Below are 22,705 nucleotides of genomic sequence, written 5' to 3'. Positions count from 1 at the left end.
GCTTCATCATGAGAGGTGACTGCAGAGGGAGAAGAAGAAATTAAGGGCTATATGTATAGAAGCAGAGGTGAGGTGATCAGCCTTAGGGCACATAGGTAGAGACATGCAGATCAGCATAGACCTGATGTTTTAATCCTTGGTTCTGCTGCCAACACTGTAATAACATGGAAAAATGTGAAAAATCTTGCCTAAGACTGGATTTGATTATAGCAGAAACCTTCCTCTCTACAGAAGATACTAATGGACCTTAGCACTTTGCTGACAGAAATCTGGCTGCTGCTTTACATAAAGGGAAACAATTTATGCCTTCTTGTGTCCTGTAGGTTTCTGCTAAAACATGGGTATGGTTTGGAGGAGAATGTGGAGTGGGACAAAATGAACTGACCAAGTTTGCATGTGGTGCGACTGTAGTGGTTGCTTGTTCAAACTGTCAGATGAATCAGAGGATGAGACAGTCTCTTGCAAATTTAGTTGCTTAAGAAATTACTTCCCCAGCTGTTGTGCTATTTAATTTACATTGATTCTTCCTGTGCTGTGGGAAAGAGAGACTTCCAGCCAGGGATGGATATCTCTGGGGTTATCTCTGGTGACATGTTAAATTGTTTGATTGTGATCAAATAATGCTTTTTCATCATATGTCAGGTGTACATGACTTCAATGTTAAACACTTGGCAGGTGTTCTTCAAGCACTTATGTGAGCACTGTTAATTCACAAGCATGTTGTTGTTGTTTTTATTTGTTTAGAATTCTGGATTTAGATCTGGTCGTTAGAGATGAAGATGGCAACATTTTGGACCCAGAGCAGACCAGCACCATCAGTCTTTTCAGGGCACATGAAATTGCTTCTAAGCAAGTTGAAGAGAGGCTACAGGAGGAAAAAGTAAGATGTACTGTAGCTTTTCCTTTGGAGACATAAGACTTTTAATTAACCAGGTGACTGTTATTTTTAGCATTGGTAATTAAGAATTGGATACGATTATGAAGAGTTACTAGGCTTAAACGTTTGGTAAGAACTTGTATGTGTTAGGCAACCTGTGTAAATCCTAATATAAACTAAGATCACTGGAGTTAGACACTTGACAGAAAACCCCTCTTCTGTCTGAAAACTTTTAGGAAAGTTTTATAGTGGTTGGATATTTGCTCAGCAAAGTTAAATTGAAGTTTTTTCTGTTCTTTAATTCCAGTCTCAGAAGCAGAATATTGATATCAACAGACAAGCCAAGTTTGCTGCCACTCCTTCATTTGCTTTATTTGTAAATTTAAAAAATGTAGTCTGTAAAATAGGAGAAGATGCTGAAGTCCTGATGTCTCTCTATGATCCACTGGAATCAAAATTCATCAGGTTGGTTTACTCCTGAGTGTACTCCCTAATCTGTGCTTACTCAGAGTAGAGAGGTAGTTTTGCAGGATGAGAGGGTTTATGGAAGTTAAATTCCTGTGAAGTGCTTAGGACAGGGTCACCTGGGAAGCAACAGTGCAGCAGCACTTGGTAATGGTCTGCACAGCATCAGGGAAGTCCCTTCACCTGGGGGACATTTCAGGGTTGAATTGTTCCTCATCCTGCTGTGCCTGTGGCTCCCCGAGGGCAGAGTCCAAGTGAGATGTGAACAGCCCTGCAAGGCTGTGTGCCCTGACACAGCCTTGGCTCTAAATCTGGGAGCTGGATGTCTCCATCCCCTGCTTCCTTAAACAAGTTCTTGCACTTTGTTCCTGAGGGATTGCTTTCTTTTTGTAAACTATATACACCAAGGGTATATATCAGCTTTCCACTAAATAAGCACTATTTTTTTTTTTTAGGATAAGTAGATTGGGTTTAAAACAGTTTTCTGCAAATTCTGAAGTTGCTTTCATGTGCTTGTGTTAAAGGAAGCCATTGAAACAAATAGTCCTCAATTATTGTTCTTTCAGTGAAAACTACTTGGTGCGTTGGTCAAGCTGTGGACTCCCCAAAGACATAGACAGATTGCATAACCTTCGAGCAGTATTCACTGTAAGTGTGGGCACTGGTTCAGCTGGCAGGTCTTTAAGCAGTTGTTCCACAGCTTGTGAATAACTGAGGAATGGGATGATCTTCATGCAAACAGTGTGAAGTTACCTCTGCAGGTGGTGATCCTGAGGAGGGCTCACATAGGATGTTTCTCATATGTGACTGCCAGATGTTCTTGACACCTGGCTAAACCAAAGTTGGGTCTTTGAAGTTTTAAGTTACTAGAAATTATTTGGCCTCCTAAGAAATTAATTTATATGGCAGTCAAGACTTTTAAATGCTGTTACAAAAATCCCTGTACTCTGAGAACGATTTGTCCTGGTGCTAGAGACTGGCATGGCAAAGGTGTGTTCTGAGAAGCAAACCTGCCTACTAAAATGGGACCTGATATTCAATTAGTGTAAAGTAACCCCAAAAAAATGTTTCTAGGACCTGGGCAGCAAAGACCTGAAAAGAGAGAAAATCAGTTTCGTGTGTCAGATTGTGCGAGTGGGCAGGATGGAGCTGAGGGACAACAACACCAGGAAGCTGACCTCAGGGCTGCGGCGCCCCTTTGGAGTAGCAGGTAACTCTGTGCCCTGGCTCTCTCTAGGTCGAGTTGGGTCCTGGCATAGCCAGTTGGGTGTGTGAAACCCCCACGGAGCTGTGTAACTCAGAATTGCTCCTGGGTCCAGGTTAATTGGATTGCTGTGTTGTAGAGTTCACTGCAGCTGTCAGGACTCACGTTTTGCCTAGAGGTGCCAAAGGTTATTTGCAGGGTGATGATGTTCTACAGGAAACATCTGGAGTTGCACAGTTGATAACTCCATCCCTCTTCTGAGTCGTCATTGCTTCTCCTATCCCACTGATTGGTTCCCTAGTCCCTTAGCTTGGATGGCAGGAAAACATTTTTGATGAGAAAGTGGTCAAGCATTGGAATGAGTTGCCCAGGGAGGTGGTGGAGTCACCATCCCTGTAGGCGTTCAACATGCTTGCAGATGTGGCACTTGGGGGCATGGTTTAGATGGCATGGTGGTGTTGGGTTGATGGTTGGACTTGATGATCTTAGAGGTCTTTTCCAACCTTAATGATGGGATTCTATGATTCTAGCATTCCCCCAGTACCCCTCTTCCCACGTTGATCACTTAATTCAGCACACTTTGTTTTTCTTTTCAGTAATGGATGTTACTGACATAATTAACGGAAAGGTTGATGATGAGGACAAGCAGCACTTCATCCCATTTCAGCCGTAAGTAGGGAACAGCTTAAAGAGCAAGCAGAAGTTGAAAGAATTAAGATTTTAACTTTCATTTTAAAAAAGAATAAACCAAACAAAACCACCCACAAACATTTTAAACTTTTGGAAGAGTCTTCTGTAGATATTCTGAAGTTAACTTATTTCAGTGTGATATTTTATCTTGAGTAGTACTTGTATTTTTTTCCAGATAATTTTCCTTTAATTATAATAGTGATAACCCCAGACACTTCTTTTTTCATGTCTTGAGATGAAAGCAAGCATTCCCAGGTTTGCAGTCTTGCTTACTTCTTCTTTCAAGATGTCAGGGTGCTAAGGTGTAAGGGGTGAAATGCTTAAAATCAGAACATTGCTGGTTTAGCTCTGCCTGAGGCTGATCAAGACCAGCAGCATTGCCAACATCCCCTGCAGGTGACTTCTATGAAATCAGTAAATAATAATATTTATCTTCATTTTGGTAGCAGGTATAATTTAATATTAGAGGCCACTGTAACTGGAGTACTAACAAAAGCTGAGAATTTTAAGGATGGCTTCATAAACCTCCTGCAATATCTTCTTATAATTCAGCTTTATCACATGAGTTTTAGCAGAAACCTTAGGTGTTTTGGTTGGATGATAAGGGAGAGGATGTTGCTGCTGCACATACCTGTTTGAGCTGGTTCCCAGCATCAAGGGGACCAGTCTCCTACCTTGGTCTTATTTTTAGTCATCTAAAGCTGCAAACCTTCCCACAATGACTCTAAGGTTGCTGACATGGAGTTTGACAGATACTGTTTTACAGTAATTAAATTAGCTAATAGCAAATATGGAATTGATATCCTTTAAAGGATGGACATACATGAATTTTAAGATACTATCAAAGATGATTTTTGACTTCAAGCCACAAAATCGTGTTAAGAAAAATGGGTTTAATGGCCTGAATTTTTATGAATATATGCGTAGGAAGTGCTTTCAGCAGTAAAAGCTTATTAACAGAAAGAATGTGTGGCAAATACTTTGGTTTGTCCATAGTTCATAGTGGGCTTTTTTTATTCCATAAAGTGGGGAAAGGTAGAAGGGATAAGTAAAATAAAGGTGCACAAAATATGAAAACTTAGTTTTCCCATTCTGTGCCATGTTAGACTGGCATCTCTTCAAAACCACAAACTATACTTCTTTAACCAAATTCCTTGATTAATCTGCCAATGGATATTCAGAGGGTTTTGATAATATAGATTTTTTTTAAAAAAGCCTAAATAATCTAATCTCCAATTCACTTTATTTTGGAAAATAGGCTTAATTCAGGAAGCCCCTGTGGTTTGAAAAGGTAGGGCTCTTGAGAGGGCTTGGAAGGTCTGGAGGTGCTCCAGGGAGTGGCTGAACAGTTTTGCTGCAGGCAGCAGGGTAGGGTGTTCGTGCGAAAATCAGAAATACAATTCAGTTTTTCTACTAGAACAGGGGTTTTTTAGGCAAGGGTGCATTCATGGCAGGTTCATTGTGTTGTAAACAATAGCAAGCTTATTTTTCAGTGAGTGTGGAAGGATGCAGTGAAAATGAATCTTTGTGCATCAAAGTGGATGCTAATGGAACATCTAGGTTTCTGCTCCATTAACACTGATTTATTTTTTCTGTACACATAGATCAGCTTTTTGAAAAAAATGTACAGTGTGATTTATTTATTTTTTCCGCCTAAATTAAAACATTCCTCTGAAGAAGTGTATTGCAAACAATATGAGCAATTGGGGAACAGGCAATGAATACTGGTGTCATTATTTCCAACATAGGCTTACGCTCTATATCTGAGCCACATTTTTCTTCTCATTCCACGCTTTTGCTTCTGTTGTGCCACATGCAGTTCTGTTTCCACATCTCTGTTTGTTTGTGTTCCTTCACTGGCCACCAGCACAATGGCTGTCAAAAGCACTTGGCAAGTTGACTTTAAATGACACCTAATGCTGCTGTTTATTTATAGTTTCCATCCCTTCATTTCTTCATCAAGTTTAACAGAACGTTTGGATTATCTGCCTCTCTCCTGTGCCGTTTCTGTGAGGTTGGCGGTAGCTTTTTCTTCAGGTGGGATGCACTGCTGCTTCACCTGTAGAGTGACAGGAGGTGTTGCAGGGCCGGTCTGCTCTATGTATTAAAGAGAAAACTGCCTGTGTAGGTTTTCACTGCTTAGCAGGGGGTTCTCAGGTGGGAGGTGTCCTTCCTCTCCTCACCGAGTGTCGCTGGGGCCTGTGCATGCAGTAGCAACCCAGGCGTGCGCTTGGCTGGGGTAGAGCAGCGTTCTTCCGATTAATGATCTTCCTCTGTCTTTCTTGTTACCTTTCCTGTCCTTTGTCTTGCGTCAACTAATAAATACTCTTTGTCACAACTATGATATGATCTTTTGTGTTCCCTTGTTACTGTGACTTCTGGTTTTCTGTGACCCTTTGTTTCCTGGTGTTGGTCGTCATGTGCATCCTCCAGGCTAGCGTTGGATGACGCCATTCGACACAAGCAGCTGAACATATCATCCCGTTTTTCACCCAGGGTGGCAGGGGAGAATGATTTCCTTCAGACTGTTATAAACAAAGTGATTGCTGCTAAAGAAGTTAACCACAAGGGTCAGGGTAGGTACTGTTCTTTTTATACACCCGTGTGCCTAAAAACTGCTCCTCGCTTGATTTGCAGGATGTGATGAGGTTAATCTTGGAATCAAGCGTGCATTATATTACCTTCCCTTGCTCATTGCTGTTTGGGAACATAAAATGTGTTTGCACTGTTTGTTCCACCTCTCCTCCATCCTGCAGGGCTCGTTCTGCTGTTCCCCCAGCCCACACCTTTCCCCTTTGCCCCGTGTGAACTCCAGAGATTGTTCACCCCTTCTCTGCATTGTCCATCACTTGGACATCTTTGTATTTCTGTGCTGGGGAGTTGGCTCTTGTGCCCTTGAGCTTCTGACTTTGGCCTCCTCATGTTGAAGGGACTGATCTTCCCTTCCTTCCCTTCCTTATTTTCCTGCTTGGCAGTTGCACTTGCAGCATTTGGCTCCCTCTCCAGAAGACCGAGGCATTTCTCCCACTGGAGCTGGGAGGGGAAAGGATGGAGGCAGAGCAGGGCAGCCCCCTGACACCTTCTCTTACAGGCTGCTCGTGTTACCACTCCTGACTCTGCTGGCCTGAAGCTGAGCAAGCTTCCAGAGTTTCATAAAAAGAACAACCCCAAAAGCTTGGGGTTTTTTGTGTGTCTGTGTATACAGAGTCAGTGTTGTGCAAGGTCAGGGCAGGGTGTTTCCAGCACACACTGGAATGTGAATACCTGGATCAATTTTAGGGGGTGTCTGATGAATAAACCCAGGGAAAATTACATTTTTTTGCTGAAAAAATACTTGTTTGTTGATTTTTACTAATTAATAGCAAATCAAAATCTTGTAAATAAACTTGTAAAAATTACGATCCATTAGCTAAAAAGGAAATCTTAGATCTCCTTTCACCCCCAGTTTTTGCCTGTGGCTGATGTGTATTGGAAAGGAGGAAACATTTTCAGCTCCTTAGATTCATTCTGAGTTCTTTCCCTAAGAAAGGCACCCAAGCAGACAGAAAAGGATTAAGATTTGTAGCTTAGCCAGCCAGTGTAGGTACAGTTACTGTTTAATGACCTAGCAGCTGGAACCATCTCTGGCAACAAGTCAGCAAATAGCCTTTTGTAGGACATTTTGGTAGCAAAGAGAGCTGCCAAATGTATACACAACAAATACCTAGCTAATTGTGTGTGTAACAGGATAACCCACAATTTGGTTTAGACGTGAGCATTTTTAGGATATTTTTTACAGATTTTAATTTTGGAATTTTCTTCTGCAAATTGCTGTAATTATTTCTTGCTTAAACTTGATTGCCAGTCACTTTACCAGGTGTGTAAGACTTCTTAATTTTTTTTTCCTCCCTGCTTTGGTGTCTTGCAGCAAGTGTGCCTGATGTTAGTTGGCAAGCAGCAGCTTCTTAGTGGCTGCTTCTGCTACTGAAGAGAAAAATATCAGCTGTGTAAAGCTGATGCTGTAGATTGCTTTTTGCTCAGTGCAGTAAAAACAACTTAGGGGGGTGGTGGTGATGAATCAATTCAGGGTACATGTTTGCTCTTGGCATCTTGATGTTGGTTGTAATACACAAGTTTCTCTATTCAAATCAGTGTTCCTACTTCTCTTTCTTCTTGTGGAAGATAAACATTTCATTAGAAAGAACTTGTGAGAGTTCAAAGGATAAGATACAAGCTTGAGGCAGTTCTGCTAATGTCTTAATAACTATTTCCACAAGAAGAGTTCAGTGAAAAGAGAAGGGCAGTTCTGTGAGGAGGTGGGATTCTTCTGGCTTTGTGCCCAGGGCACAGCAGGGTTGCTTCCTCTGTCACAGGCCAGACTTCAGCAGGTCCAGCTGATAACCAAGTGTTTTCCTCCTTCCAGTCTGCTGTAGGGGCTGGCTCACCTGTTGTTCTTCCAAATGGAGTCCTGTTGGATTGAAGTTTTTAGACTGTGAATAAAAATTTTACCTTTAGTAAGTCAGTGTATGGGGACCTGGTGCATTGCTTTTGAAGACCTGCCTCCTCCCTACCAAGATGCCTTCTAGATAATACTGCTGTAAAGTGCATGATATAAAGGCCTGAATCCTTGTCTTGTACAGATTTCCAGTTTCTCAAGCCAGTCAGGGTGGGGATTTTAAACAGTTTTCCAGAAGGTCTGATATAATCTGACATACTTAGATGTGCTGACCTTATGTTTCTGCTTGAAGCAGTGGGATTTTTTGGGTGTTTTAAAATACTTTGCTCTTTATTTACAAAAAAATACACATTTCAATTACCTTAATGTACTTTCTTAGATTTTAGAAAGTATAAAAAGAAATCTCAAGTAACTGGAAAAAAAACCCACTGGTTTAATAATTGTGATTTTTGCACAACAGGTTTGTGGGTGACTTTGAAACTTCTTCCAGGAGATATCCATCAGATTAGGAAAGAGTTTCCACACTTAGTGGACAGGTCAACAGCTGTGGCTCGGAAAATGGGGTTTCCTGAGATTATTATGCCTGGTAAGCCCTTGTGTGAATTAATGCTGCTTTGTTAAAATTTAACGTTCTTTAAATATCTCTGTATGTCAGCTTTTTTGGGGAAAAAGATGATTTTGGGGTATAGTGTGCATCAGAAAGAATGGATGATCAAAGGATTTTCTCATTGAAAATAAACTGCTTTGGTGATCCAAATGTGCTGCATCAATAAATAAAACTAACAGCTCCCCCCAAACCACGTGGTGTCACATTGACAGTGGAGATGCTCCTCTTTCTCCAGTGAAGAAAAATGTATCCAAAGTAAATGCTTCATATTTTCTCCCTAGTAAGGGTATATGTTAAACTTGCATCCTGTGATGAATCCAAACCAGAAAGGTTTTCCTGAGGAACAAGCTTGATTTAGAGCTGTGTAAGTCTCTTAGGGTTTGTACTGAGTTTGGATTGTATATGTGAAAGAAAGCTGTGATGCCTTTTTTTAATACCTATATTCAGTGGATGTTCAGTTCTGTTGTTTACAAAAAACCAACCCCAAAACCACAGTGCTTCTTGAAATAAAAACTTCCATAAGCAACAGACTACAGAAAAAAACCCTGCAGTGTCCTTCTTGGATTGCTGGACTCCAGAGAATCCACTAGGTATTTCCAAAAAACATCCCAGCTCCAGCTCTCCCTGTCATTTCTGTGTTAGTCAGATGTTTCACTCCATGTCCAGCACAGTGTCAGTGCCTCAGCACCTCTGTTTGCTATCACCCCATGTTGGCTCATAAAGCATCTGCCTCATTAAATGACTGCAAATGATATTTCCACAAGTTGTTTCCCAAATTTCAATTGAACTGGGGAGTAGCTGAGGACCATTTTAAGACACAAAGACACATACAACCCTCTCCTGTAGCCCCCAAGCAGCAAAAGCATCAGATCACTTCCCCACTTAATGAGTTAAAAAGACCTCTGTAGATTGTTTTAATATTTTTAAATTGCAAAATACCTGTATATGGGATAAATTAATGACTGTGTTGAAATCAATCCTTTTGAATTAAGAAGGAAAAGTTGTATTAAAAAAAGCAGCTGAGGTGGTTTTTGAGTGATAATGGGATGTACTCTTAATGATGCTGTGATAGGCTTGATTTTGTGTTTCTTGGATTCAAGTTGCTGCACTGAGTTGAGAGCTGAGACTTTACAAGTCTGAGCACAATTTGAGCTAGCCAGCTCTTTTCAGTGCTACTAGGTTTGAATGTTCAAGCAACTGTGGCTTCTAAATGTTTTGCCATGTTATGATTTCCTTACTGAAATGTGCTGGTCCTTTTCTCTGTGCATCCTTGGTTTCACAGATCAACAGGTACAGGTGGTAGAACTAGTAAGAACTTGGTGCTTTGCCTTGTCTTTCAGGGGACGTTCGCAACGACATCTACGTGACGCTGGTGCAGGGGGACTTTGACAAAGGCAGTAAGACAACAGCAAAGAATGTAGAAGTGACAGTATCTGTTTATGATGAAGATGGCAAAAGATTAGAGGTATTAAAGTGTTTGATGTGTGGGGTTTTTTTTAAATTTTTGTTACATGTCTGCTTAAGCCTTTTCAACTTTATCTTTGTCAGCCTAAGTCCCTGTTTTTATTTACAACAAAATCCTCTCCTTTGTTATAACTAAATAAATCCTGCTGTATCAGTGCATGCACTTTGATACTCATTTCATCAGGAGCTTTGAGCATGGGCCATTTTGTCTCATTTTGACCTATTCCACTGCTTTTTGTTTGAGTGAAAAAGTGAAGTTTAAGATAGACATAGATGTTTCTCTTTGTGTTTTCAAGAACGTTATTTTCCCTGGTGCTGGTGATGAAGCCATCTCAGAGTACAAGTCAGTAATATATTACCAAGTGAAGCAGCCTCGCTGGTTTGAGACTGTAAAGGTATTTAAACTGTTACATTATCTTCTGTGTGGGTTTATATGCAATTAATATAGGTTTTAGTGGGGAGCCTTGAGAAACAAAACTAAGGAAGTTCAGTGCTTGTGATCCTTGGCTCAACTCAGGAAGGCTTTTGGAGACTCCTCAAAAATAGACTTGACTTTGCTTGCATAATTAATTTTATTTAATCCTTTTGGTCAAAAAACTTATGGGGGCACTCCAACATGTGTTTGGGATTGATTTATTCTGTTTCAATGAATCTGACCTAAAGAACTGGGATATGAAGGTTAGATTCTTCACTATGAGGGTGGTGAGACACTGGCCCAGGTTGGCCAGCCAAGTTGTGGATGCCTTGTCCTTTGAAGTGTTTGAGGCCAGGCTGGATGGGGCTTGGAGTAACCTGGTCTGGTGGGAGGTGTCCCTGCCCATGCAGGGGGTTGGAACTGGATGATCTTGAAGGTCCCTTCTAACCAAAACCAGTCTGGGATTCTATGCAAACAAAATTGCCGTGGTGTTGAATTCATGAGTCTTTTGGATTCTGGCTGATTAGTGCTTTAAGCTTGCTGAATTTGCTTGGGTAGTAATATTTTAGCTGAAAAGCCAGGCTTTATTGATACAAAGGAGGCTGATGTTAGCTTTATAAAATATAATCTGTCTAGTTTAGTCAGTGGGGGCAGTACCTATATACTGAGAAGGGACACAGCTACGCCCCACACCATTGTGATTTTCCAGGGGGATCTGCCCTTTTGTGCTCTTCTGTGGCAAAATGAAGCTGGTACTTGCATTAAGCTTGTTGAAAGATGTTTAGATTGGGTTTGGTGGTGCCTGCTGACAGTTGAAGATGCTCTGCTGACTGTTTTCCTTTGTCCTCTTCCCCCACACCCCCATTGCAGGTGGCAATCCCCATTGAGGATGTGAACCGCAGTCACTTAAGGTTCACGTTCCGCCACAGATCATCACAGGACTGTGAGTAATTCAGCCTTTTCCTTATGGGGCTTGTCAGTATCTGGTGCCAAAATCTGCTGAAACAGGCAAAACATTCCTAATCTGTAACTGACTATTGTAATGACTTTTTTTTAGTACAGAGATAAGGATTTTTTAATCTGCTTATTTTATGTTAGCATCTTGGCTTCTTCTTTCTTTTGCATCTTCCTCACTCTTACCCATCAGCATTCAATTTTCCTATTCCTGCCCAGTTATTTCTCCAAGTCAGATAAAAGGGCTAGTGACTAAAGCTTTCAGTTAGCAACTGACAAGGTTGTTGTATTGTGTATCTTAAATGTAGGTGGATCGGGAGTTGTAAAGATATTTAATAACCCTGTGTGTGAAACATAAGAGTTTATAATGGGCTTGGCCTCAGTAATTGAAGACTTAAAGGAATTAGGAACTTGGCTTCTGCTTCTGGTTCTCAGACTGACTTGTGGTTGTTTTGAAGTAACATTGGTCTAAAAGATATTTGAGAGCTTGTGGTTTTCTTCTGCTTCCCTGGAATGTTGGTGTCAGCTGAGTTGCTTTGAGCTGTTGAGGATCGGATGGAGACACCAGGCATCTTCCGTTTGTCAGCAGTTGTTTTGTAGCTAAGTTTGGGGCCTGGCCTTTCTTGTGATGATGTTCATTCCATAGAGTGGTTACAGGGGCTGTCTCACTTGATAGGAAAGCCTTCCAAAAACTGCAGCAGAAACTTTTTCTCTAGACTAAATGTACAGACAAAAGTGTTAATCCTTTGGTATCTGCTGGATATCATTTAAGATGTGCAGTATCTTCATGGGCACTTATCTTTGCCACGTGTAGTAACTTACCCCTTAGGGGTTATTTAATTCAAGGTGTATATTTTGCAAATTGATCATTAAGTAAAGATTTACTTAGTTCAGGTAATGATAGTTGCTAATGAAAACAATGTGCAGAAAATTAGAGTCATTAGTGTCAAAATGGTGATTGTGCATCACAAATTGCTAGGTTCAGAAATATTTTTGTGGTCAGTCAAATTGAAGTTGACCATGGTTTAAATGTTAATTGGAGGCTGTGCCTTAGAGCTGCAGGGCTTTCTCACAGGCTGCTCAGGCTATCTCAAGTTGGTTTTTCTTCCTTCAGGTTTTTCTTTATGATTTCTACTTGCCCCATTGCTTTGTTTTTCCTTCTCTTTGATAAGAGGTTTTAAACTATGAGAGCAAACTAAATGCATTTGCTAGTTCATCTTAGTTGTAGTGTGGGTCAGCTTTCAGAAACTGAAGCACTTCATCTGTGGTTGTAGTTGCAGTTTCTGATTTGGTTCTGATATTCCCCTTATAAATGATAGAGCCCTGATGAGATCCTCAGTGCTGATCTTTAAATAGTTATTCTAGATACCAAGCACATTGCCACTGCAGCTTCTAACCCCAAAATCCTGAATGTTATAAATGCATCAAATTTCTCTTTTGTTTTTAAGAAGTTGCCTTAATTCAGCTTTCTAAGTGATCACACAGAGCATAGAAATGTTCTGCAGGTAGTTGCTTCTGCCATGGTCAGATTGTTAAGCATTTATTTCTCTTGGTTTTGGCTCTACCTTGAGTTTAGAAGACTCCCAGTTTCTTGTACCTTTTTTTCTGACTGAGAATCTTCACTGTTGTCATTTGTTTATGGGTTATCCATGTTTTTTGAGATTAGATGGACTGTCTGTATTAGTACCTAATACTTAATTGTGCTGCTTTTGTTTTGTTACAGCCAAAGATAAATCTGAGAAAATATTTGCCCTAGCATTTGTGAAGCTCATGAGATATGATGGAACAACTTTGAGAGATGGAGAACACGACCTTATAGTTTACAAGGTAGAATTTTGAGATACTTTAGTCTTTCCATAGTAGCTGACTCAGTGTGAGTCCTACAGCAGGGCATCATTGTTACAGAATTGCACAATTACTCTGTTAGATCAAGCAACTAAATACAAGTACTGTGCAGTTTGCATATTTGGCAGATTGATTTTTAAACTTGGAGTATGTTTTACTGGGCGTGTTTTAATTTTGATGGTGCTTATTATTGAGTTTTATGTGTGCTTTCATGGCTGGGAAATGTTTCTTCTCCAGCCCTTTAAACATCCCGTCTTGACTCGAATCTGTGGATGGGCTAGTGCTGAATTACTCTTGTGAAAGACCAGTTGGGTGCCTCAAATTCTGGAGCAAACCTAAGAAAATCCAGTGCAGATAATATTTTTCTTATTATTACCAAGGCTGTTTACTAGATACTTGAGAATTGTTTCATGTTGCATTTAAAATGCCACTGCAGGCAGAAGCAAAGAAGCTGGAGGATGCCTCCACATATTTAAGTCTGCCATCCACTAAAATAGAATTGGAGGAAAAGGGACACTCTGCAACAGGGAAGAGCATGCAGAACCTTGGAAGCTGCACCATCAGCAAAGACTCTTTCCAGATTTCTACTCTGGTTTGTTCAACAAAGCTGACCCAGAATGGTAAGTTCACAGAACTGCTGGAGCTCCTGTGCTGATGTTCCTGCCTTTTTCATCCTCCTTCCTCTGAGTGGATGATGGGTTGTTTGCCACAAAGTCATGGATTAAATTGTCTGGGTGCAGCAAAAGCATCTACTTAGTGTGTGGACTGTTCAGCCTTTCTCTGCCCGTGGGCTTTGTTTTGCTTTAGAGCAGTACATGTCTCTAAGAGAACAGAAGAATCCCACGTTAAATGGGAGTATTATTTGTCATATCATTGAGTATTGCAGTACAGTGAAAACAGGCTCTGTGGCACTTGATTTCTCTGCAGGTATGAATAATAGCACCAAGCAGGAGGATGAGTTTACTTTCAAGAGTAGGTAATAGCATGGCTCTGCTCCCAAATGAGCTCTTAGGTTATTTCCAAGGTGCAATATCCATATCTTATGCCTGAAGAAAGCTCTGATGTTTTCTCGTGTTGGGCGGAAAGAATGAGAGCATGAGAATGGGTTTCATGAAGGTCACACTCATGTTCCCACATCCTCACATGAACACAGAGTACCAGGAATGGAGCTGACATATCTTGTTCCTTTTAAAACTTGCCTTCTATACGTTTTTCACGTGTATTTGTCTGCTGGTTGGCTGCTTCCAAAGGCTTTGGAAAGTAGAGCTGATGGCAGCCAGCAAAGCAAATATTTCACATTTCCAGACTGTGCCCTCTCAGTAATTTCTGTGCTTTGTTGCCATGGAGCAGTCCCTTGTTCTGCCAGAAGTAGACTCGGGAGTGTGGGTGGGTCATGGAGATGTGAGTGAGTCATGCCAGGGAAAGGGATCGTTCCTTCATGACTCAGGAGAAGGGAGAGCTTAGTTCAGATAGGTCTGCTGGGAGTCAAGGTCGTGGATGAGGATGGGGGGGGAGAGTGGGTGGGAATAATGACAGAATTGTCAGGTTAATGTGACAAGCTCCTCTGTCCACGGGAAGGTCTGGTTTGACTTCGTAGTCAACTCCAGTTTTCTTGCAGGGTTTTTCAGTGGCATCTCTGTTACAGGATGTCCTGGTGTTTGTATGCAGAGCACATCAGGTTCACTGCAGTCCGGCAGCCTTACAGCCTAACAGGGTGTTTAGCAAAGAATTTGGAAGTGAATTTGGAATTCCATAGCAAAGATGGGCTCATAGCTCACCAGTGGCACGCTGGTCTGGGGGGTTTTGTAGGACCCAGAAAGCAGCACCGGGAATGGAGCTGCTTTGTGTGTGTGATATGATTAGGGTTTGTTTTTTACCTCAGTCTTTCCTAGTGCTTATTAGAAGCTGGGATTATTTCAGAGTGATCAATATATTGATGTTGCTTTCACAGAACTATTGTTAAAATCAAGACTGAGCATTATTTCATGCTTAATTTCAATACAATTTGCTTTGAACTTGTGATCTTTATTCAATGTTACTGTTAATTATATTGTCTGGGAAACTTTTTCTCAATGTTGCCAAAGCCTTTTCTTTCTCCAGAGCATTTTGACATTATTAAACAAGATCACCATCTACCCTTAAGCAATTTAGAAAAAAGAAAACAAAAAATTTATCATTAAATTCCTCCTTCAGAAATAATTCTTCATCCAAAAATTGGCAGCACTGTTCAAATTATAGTTTCTGAAACTAATTGGAACTTCTGTAAAGTTGTTGGTTGATATTCTTCCTTTAACTTTCTTAAACATTAGTAAATAAAAATGCATGTTTATCCTCATTTACCAAAATGTTGAGCCAAAACAGAATTTTCTCCTTTTGGTCATCCATAATGGCTGTTTCTTCACCCTCCTTTTGGAGTTGGCTTTAAGAGACATTTTTAGCAATTCTGAAAGTATGTTAATAAATCACACAGCTCTTTTCTGCATTGTATTTGATGTTGCAGACATCTTTGAACACTCGCTTGACTTCAGTTCTCTGTGAACTGAATGTTGCTTTTCTCTTAGTAATTGATGTCCTTAGCATCTGAAAAGTCTCCAAAATAGCAACCTTGGCCACTGATGAGACTTCAGCTATTTTGTTTGAGAGAAAATGATAGTATGAAAATCTGCTTAGTTAACATCTGAGCAGTTGTTAGTGATTTATGGCAGAATGTGTTACAGCAACACATTGCCTGGCCTTGACTTAGATTTTGCATTTCATTTTGAGGAAGGGTAACAACGTAAGTCCTCCTGAAAACAAACAAGAGACCCCCAACCGCCTCAGGACTCAATGAGATGATCAGGTCTTGGGGGCATCAGAGGTTGCTCTTCATCATCACTTTGTCTCTTGGCCAGATTCTCCTCCTCTGCCAGGGCAGAAGACAATGTTCCTCCTCCTATATCCACAGGGCTGTGGCAGTGCATGCCTTTATTTTCATGATGCTCTCAAGATTTACTGGGACAAATATGTCCTTTATGAGCTGAACAAACAGCTTCCCCCCCACCCCCTCCCCAATTTTCTTCGGTTTTGTTTGGTTTTTAAGGTCAGAAGTGATAAATCTATCCTGTATGGTATTGGGATATCAGCTTGCAGACCACAGCATCTCAGTAGTTATGTCTGGGGTGGGAAGTGTTGGCCCTTGTGTGATAGTAAGGTTGGTTTTGAATCCTTTCCTGAGGTCATGCCCAAGTCAGAGCTGTGTGTTGGTTTTGTTTGCCTTTTTCTGATTAGCCTGTTGAGCTATGTCAAACTGAGGCCCTGCTTTCTCCTGCACAGGCAGGGCAGTTTTGGTGTTTGAATCTTCTTTTTCTGCCAACTAGAAGGTAGAGATTGCAGGAGATCCAGAAGGAGGGGCAAAATGGCATCAAAAGTGACATGCACTCCTTCATAAAACTGCCTGTGGATAGGAAATCTCACCCAGTCTCTTGTAGGACTATCAAAGTGGATGTCCTTTTGTTAGCAGGGTAATGGGAATAGACCTGAAATTGCTCTAATGGGCTTGCTGGACAATTTTCCTGACGACCAGTAGCCAGAGAGCTGTCCAGTGTTGTACCTGTGTTTTTGCTGTTGTGAAGCATCCAGGGTTTCTGTAAGGCTTGTTGAGAGTATTTTTGTGTCTTCTGCCTGAAGGAGTCAAGCCTCTAGTTAATAGTGACTGTTACTGATCTGGAGTCAAGATTTCAAGGAACCAAAGAGACTGTCCTTCAGAAAATAGTTGAGAGGAATTTTACTTAATCATTTAGCACAAATTGAAAATAAATTTAAAAAATAATTCAGGTGTTACCGTGGCATAAAAGTTAAGATGTTAAAACAGGATTAAAATAAAACAAGTAATTAAGCATGGAAAAGCAAATGCTTAGAGTGAAGATCATTACAAAGAACACATGGAAATGTAGAGTGGAAGTATCTAACTTCAGTGACTGGGCTGTGAGAAAGGTCTGGGTATCTATAGGGAAACCTCGGCATAAATGCAGGTCAGGGAAAGTATATAACCAAGAAGTTAGACCATTGACTTCTAATTCCTAAATAAGATGTAACTGCAAGTCTTAGTACATAGTCAATATAATCACTAATTACCTGAAGGCAGAGTTGCTGTTGGCTACTTGGCAGGCAGGATGTTTGTTTTAAGTCTTTGGAATTGACAAGTCTGCTTCCTCTGATACTTCCTGATCACGTAACTTTCCCTTGATCTAGGCTGACTAGGCAGTAATTACTATTTACTGTAGGTTAAAATACTGTTTTACATTTCTATTTTATTCTACTTACTGTATTATCATATACCTAGACCTAATAAAAAAGCAGGATTCCCTGGCAGGGGTTGCTGCCTGCAGTAGCACTGAAGGCACCTTTGTACCATGTGCTGGAACTTCTTCTCTGGCACTTGGACTGCTTGGATGCTGCTGTGCACATGGGTGTTCCTTTGCTGTGTCATCATGCTGAAAACACGTGGGTTTGTTTTCTTGGGGCAGCACATGATGCCATGCCAAGTCTGGGGTCTGGCTTTTATTTGGAATCATGTCTGTTGTCGAGCTGGTGCCTTTTTAGAAGTCAGACTGAAACCCAGTTCAGTGGCAGAAAGCTGATGGAAACATTCATGAAACACTTTGGATAACTCATGGAAGTACTTTTCATTCCAGAAAAAAAAAATTCTGTTCAGTTTCTGAGATTCTGGTTTCAGCCTATAGTTTTTCTTGTAGGATATATTAAAAAATATATAAAAATGGAGAGCTTGGATTCTTCAGAACTGTGATGTAATAAAGTACTCTTAACTTCTACTCCCAAAGAGATAAGAAAGCTTTGTTTGAGTGTTGCTCAGGGGGGTGTCTATCCCAAGAACTGCAGTTCATTCCACTAATAATAATTTATTGCTTAGAATGAAAGATTTTGGGGAAAGTACAGGAGCTGCTCTGGGTCTCTGCATGTAATTTCCAGGATACACTGCAGAAGTGTGCCCTGGGAAATATTTTGTTGCCTTTTGGAAAGTTTGACAAAAAGAAGGGGGTATTGGTTGGGAGAAACCATCTGTCCTTACTGTTTCAGAGTTCCATGGGGCAGAATTCACCTAATATTAACCATGCTGGGGTGGGTAATGTGCAGTAGTAACCCAGTGGCTACACTGAAGGTAGACACTCCAGGATCTCCTGTTTGACTCTCTTTGGGGTCTTCTACTGAGGATACCTTAGGGATAGTTTGTGCTGAAGATTGTCTTTTAATGAACAGGGAGGAATTTCCCCCTGTTGCTAGTTTGGCTAAGGCAGGATGAGCTTGGGGTGTTGGGTTTGTGGTGGGTTCAGGTCACATGTCAGCAAACACCCAGGTGTGTTTCACTGGTGCTCCTGTGGGGTTTGTTGGTATTTCTTAGTGTTCTTATTTGCAGGGGAACCTTGTCACCAGTTGTGGCTTGTCCAATGTCAAGTTTTTTCCAGTGGAAACGGATTCTGTGGTCCTTGATGACTACTGCAGGAGAGAGAGCTGGCCTTCTGTGTTTCCTTACCTATCAGTGAATGATGAAGTGACACAGTCACAACTGGGGGAACTAGAATTTTGGGACGAGACCGTTTGCAGCTGGTTTGTTTTGGGATCTGATCTGTATCCTAGTTCTCCATTACTTGGAAGCAACCAAGCAATTTGGGCATTGTAAGTTACTACGCAGATAGCTTTCCACTCAATTAACTTTAGTTTGCAACTGTTTGCCTTGCATTGTGCCTCATTTTCTTTTCCATTTATTCAGTGAGAGCAAAGAAGGTAGAAACATGGATGCTGGAAGAGTCACGGCCCTGTAGATCTGGCTGTGTTGGTGGCTGACTAATTTCTTTTTGGCATCTTTTTCTAAACACACAACTGGTGTGTGCAACAAATTAAAACTGAGGGATCAGACTTGCTTGGCCTAGATTTTAATGGTGACATTTCAAAAGCTGGCTGCTGTTTGAAACCCATTCAGAGTTGTTTCCTGATAGAAGTGTTGTACTAGGTCTCTGCACACTGAAAATACTTTGTTGTCCAGTGAAACGGCTGACCTAAGGAAGTAAACCTCTTTGTCCTGAATATAGGAACGGGGTGTGAGGGAAAAGAAATATCCTGCATGATAGAATTGTTTTTTCTTACTCCTAGTTGATCTCTTGGGACTTCTGAAATGGCGATCGAACACCAACCTGTTGCAGCAGAATTTGAAGCAGCTGATGAAGGTTGATGGTGGTGAAGTGGTGAAGGTAAATAATGTCTTTAAAATAGATTTGTTATCATTACCTTACTGAATCACATATTTTGAAGTATTCCTATCTTTTTGTTCTCACCCCACCACTGCCCCTTACTGCACAGGCTTGCATATTAAGTTGTAACCAGGTGTCTGTCAGCCTTAGGGATGCTGATGCCCTTCTCCCTGCCCTCAAAGAGTGTTTCAGATGTTGAGTACTGGTAAAACACACATGAAATGCTATTTTCTGAAAATATAGGGTGTTTTTTTATAGGTCTTTGGTGAATTTTTTATGTACAGGTACATGAAGGCAAAGGGCATTTTTCTTTGCAAGATGAAAACATCTTGGAATTTTTTCGTGATAATATTAAATGTCTTTTCCATACATGGATGTGGAACACAGTCCTACTGTGTGCTGATGCTATGTTTAAATATTTCCTCTGAAAACATTTAGCTGAGCCAAGTTACTTATATTTGTCAAGGCCACTGAATGATGATAGAGACCTACGTAAAGAGAGATTTAACTTTGTAAAAGATTAGGCCGGGACTTTATTGACTATGTTGTAAAAAATCAAATCTAAAAGAGTGTCAGAAGATGTAATGTCTTAGACAGATGTCCCTTAAGGGCCTGTAGTGGTGTTTTCTTGCTTCAGTGGGTTGTAATTTAGTTAATAGAAGCATAATGAATGCCTCATCTTGAAGTAACTTAAAACGTCTGAGCCTACTGATGCTGTCCTTTATTAAGCAGGGTGAAAACAGTATCTCACATGACTTTGTTTTTCAGGAAGGTTCTTCCTGCTGTTCTTGTGGTTCATTAGATAGCTAAAAACTTGACACTGGTATTTGCCTCTGCCAAGCATTGTCATAGTTTTGTCCTTTGTAATTTTCCCTCTTCTCCAAATGATACCAGAGCACACAGAGCAGGTTACTGCCTGATTGCTGATTTTTAGGCTGCAGCACAAGGAAGGTTCCAGTAAAAGCAGTATCAGTGTGTTCTCCAGCTGGCACATGCTCACCCTCCCTGTGCTGTTGCAGGACTCGTATGAAGTCATGCTCCCTTCTCCCTATTGCACAGGGATCTGAGCAGAACTTGATTTATGCACAGGACAGAAGAGTGAACGTTTGTTGCTTTCTTCACCAATTTTATTCTTTTTTTTCAAAGTCCACTGTTTGATATCCATCTGTTCCAGCAATGTTCAGAAACTTTTGTTGTAGACTGCTCTGTTGCACTTCCATAGTCTATAGTTGGTAACTGTTCCTTTGTATTCCCTCAGCTTTTTTGTCCTTTTTAATATGATGGATGGTACAGGCTCTCTATCCTACAAAAAGTATGCATTTTATAAAACATATTCAAATATTCTGTTAAAGAGTTTCTATTTTTTAATTTTGTTTAGAACTCCAGTAAATTCCCTCTGCCTACTGTTGTTCATTTATCATTAAGTAGAGATAACCAAGATACCCATCCTGGGCCTGAGAGCCTCAGCAGTGTATGGAAAGTGTAAATGTTATCTGCCTTGAACAGAGGCTCTGACTCCATTTATGCAGAGTCTATATATAGGATATGAGAATGTAAACTAATGGGCTGGAAATACTAGCTCCCTACCTGGGAAATGTTTTCCTGCCACTTTATACAACAAAACCTCCCTCCTGTATTCTTGCTGTTACATGAAGTCCTTGTGAACAGATTTTAAACTTGAACTCTATTAATGGAAGTCACGAGCTGCATTTCCCCCAGAAATGAAATCTGAAACCAGCTGCAAGGATTTTGGCTTTTCTGGTTTTCCATCTTGATTATTAGTAGCATGAACTGTGGCTCCCTCTTCACTTGTTTTGAGGAAGCTGGCAATCAACAGTGTTTAATGAGCTGCTAAATGGAGATTAATTCTTGAGATTTAACTGTGGATTTAGCAGATAGTCCAAATGAATCATGTTTGATCCAGGAGACTCATTGCATAGATAAAAATTTGTTAGGGTGGCAGGTGGGAGTCAGGCTTTCTCCATCGCTTCCCCAATGCATAGAATCATAGAAGACTTTGAGTTGGAAGGGACCTTGAAGATCATCTAGTTCCAGCCCCCCCTTCATGGGCAGGGACACCTCCCACTAGACCAGGTTGCTTCAAGTCCAAAGGCTTTATTGCAAGGGAGAAGACTCTGAAGATGGGTGAGAGACTGGCCAGAAAAATTTGGCATCATACATGGCTCTGGATGTTAGATGAGAAAATCTCACCCTTTACTGCCTGGCCTGTATTACTAGTATCTATAATCACTTTGGTTTTGTAATTGCAGTCTTTGAAATCAGTGCCTTCTGTTTGTTCAGACATTCTTCCCCAGTTGTACCTTGTCTCATCTACATGACAAAAACCATTTTTACTTCATCTGAGACAGACTTGCTATGGAACAATCCATGCTGAACCCCTTCTGTTTCAACCAAAGAAAACCCAATCTGAGGCCATGGTCATTCTCACTCATCCTTGGAGGAGCCCATTTTTGAGTCATCTGGTGGAAGATAATGCTCAGGCACAGAACCCCATGCTGATAAAAGTGAACACGTTGATGAGTATCTCTGGTCTGTGCACGTGCTCCTTGTCACTGGGAGGAAACAGTGTAATGATTCGTGCATAAAACAACAGCTTTTGTCCCTCTGCCTAACTTGGGCCCCCTACACTAATCTGCTTTTACTTTGGTGTTATGCAGAGCAGGGTGTCCAGCCAACTGGCTGGTGAAGACTCTTCCTCTCCTCCAGTGCTGTAGGTGTGGGGCTGGGGCAGGGGGCTGTGTGCTCTGCTGCCCACACCTGCATGGAGGTGCTCCTTGGAAGTGGTGGGTCTGGGCTCCTGCAGGTGTGCAGAGCAGTGTGCTGTGCACTTTGCTCAGCTCAAAGCCACAGAGGATGACTTGATTTGTCTGGCATGAGACTGGGTTGCTTGTCTGGTTTGTGCTCTGAATCACCAGTTTTCAGAAGCTGCATGATCCCGTTGACTGACTGTTGAGGCTGAGTTTGGAAATGTGTTTTTTTGTTTATTCACTACAGTAGCTGAAACTCCCTCTTCAGGTGTACCAAGTGTGATTTCTGACCTTCTGTCCATTTGAGTGATACGGATCCATAGATAATCAACTAAAAGATAATTTGCTGAAAACCAAGATGCTACATTTTCCTTTTTTCAGCTAACTTTTAAGATGTCATTACTTTGTAAAATATAGAAATGCAAGCAAGTATGTCTGTAGAAACCCACGTTACATCAGAATTTCATTTTTCCAGTAAAAGGTGATGAATTGTGTATTTATTTGTAGTTTCTTCAAGATACCTTGGATGCACTTTTTAACATAATGATGGAGAACTCGGAGAGTGAGACATTTGACACGTTAGTGTTTGATGCTTTGGTAAGTTTGCAGTGTGGATTGAATGAAATGTAGGCACTGCAACAATGAATAAATAAACTGTAAAAGCTAGAATGAAGATTACTAATGAAACATCTTATTAGCTGTGATTTGTTATTTAATTTAAAATGCATGTAAGATA

General features: G+C 40.9%; 1 protein-coding gene across 2 annotated transcripts in view; it reads left to right on the top strand.

Moving 5' to 3' along the window:
- The window catches only part of DOCK1 (dedicator of cytokinesis 1), a 296,429-nt gene that overhangs the window by 36,283 nt on the left and 237,441 nt on the right, over positions 1–22,705 (top strand). The window contains exons 7-20 of one of the 2 annotated variants that reach the window (XM_051617678.1): positions 745–880; positions 1,185–1,342; positions 1,909–1,990; positions 2,417–2,552; positions 3,143–3,215; positions 5,733–5,812; positions 8,132–8,257; positions 9,619–9,743; positions 10,039–10,137; positions 11,028–11,100; positions 12,835–12,938; positions 13,393–13,576; positions 19,104–19,201; positions 22,477–22,566. In XM_051617678.1, the coding sequence (XP_051473638.1) occupies positions 745–880; positions 1,185–1,342; positions 1,909–1,990; positions 2,417–2,552; positions 3,143–3,215; positions 5,733–5,812; positions 8,132–8,257; positions 9,619–9,743; positions 10,039–10,137; positions 11,028–11,100; positions 12,835–12,938; positions 13,393–13,576; positions 19,104–19,201; positions 22,477–22,566 (1,564 nt within the window). Of the gene's footprint in view, positions 1–744; positions 881–1,184; positions 1,343–1,908; positions 1,991–2,416; positions 2,553–3,142; positions 3,216–5,669; positions 5,813–8,131; positions 8,258–9,618; positions 9,744–10,038; positions 10,138–11,027; positions 11,101–12,834; positions 12,939–13,392; positions 13,577–19,103; positions 19,202–22,476; positions 22,567–22,705 lie in introns of both variants that reach the window. The other variant, XM_051617677.1, reaches the window with a different exon arrangement.

Source organism: Apus apus, chromosome 4 (assembly GCF_020740795.1).
Source record: "Apus apus isolate bApuApu2 chromosome 4, bApuApu2.pri.cur, whole genome shotgun sequence".
NCBI lineage: Eukaryota > Metazoa > Chordata > Aves > Apodiformes > Apodidae > Apus > Apus apus.
This window is presented reverse-complemented; position numbering and strand designations above follow the sequence as displayed.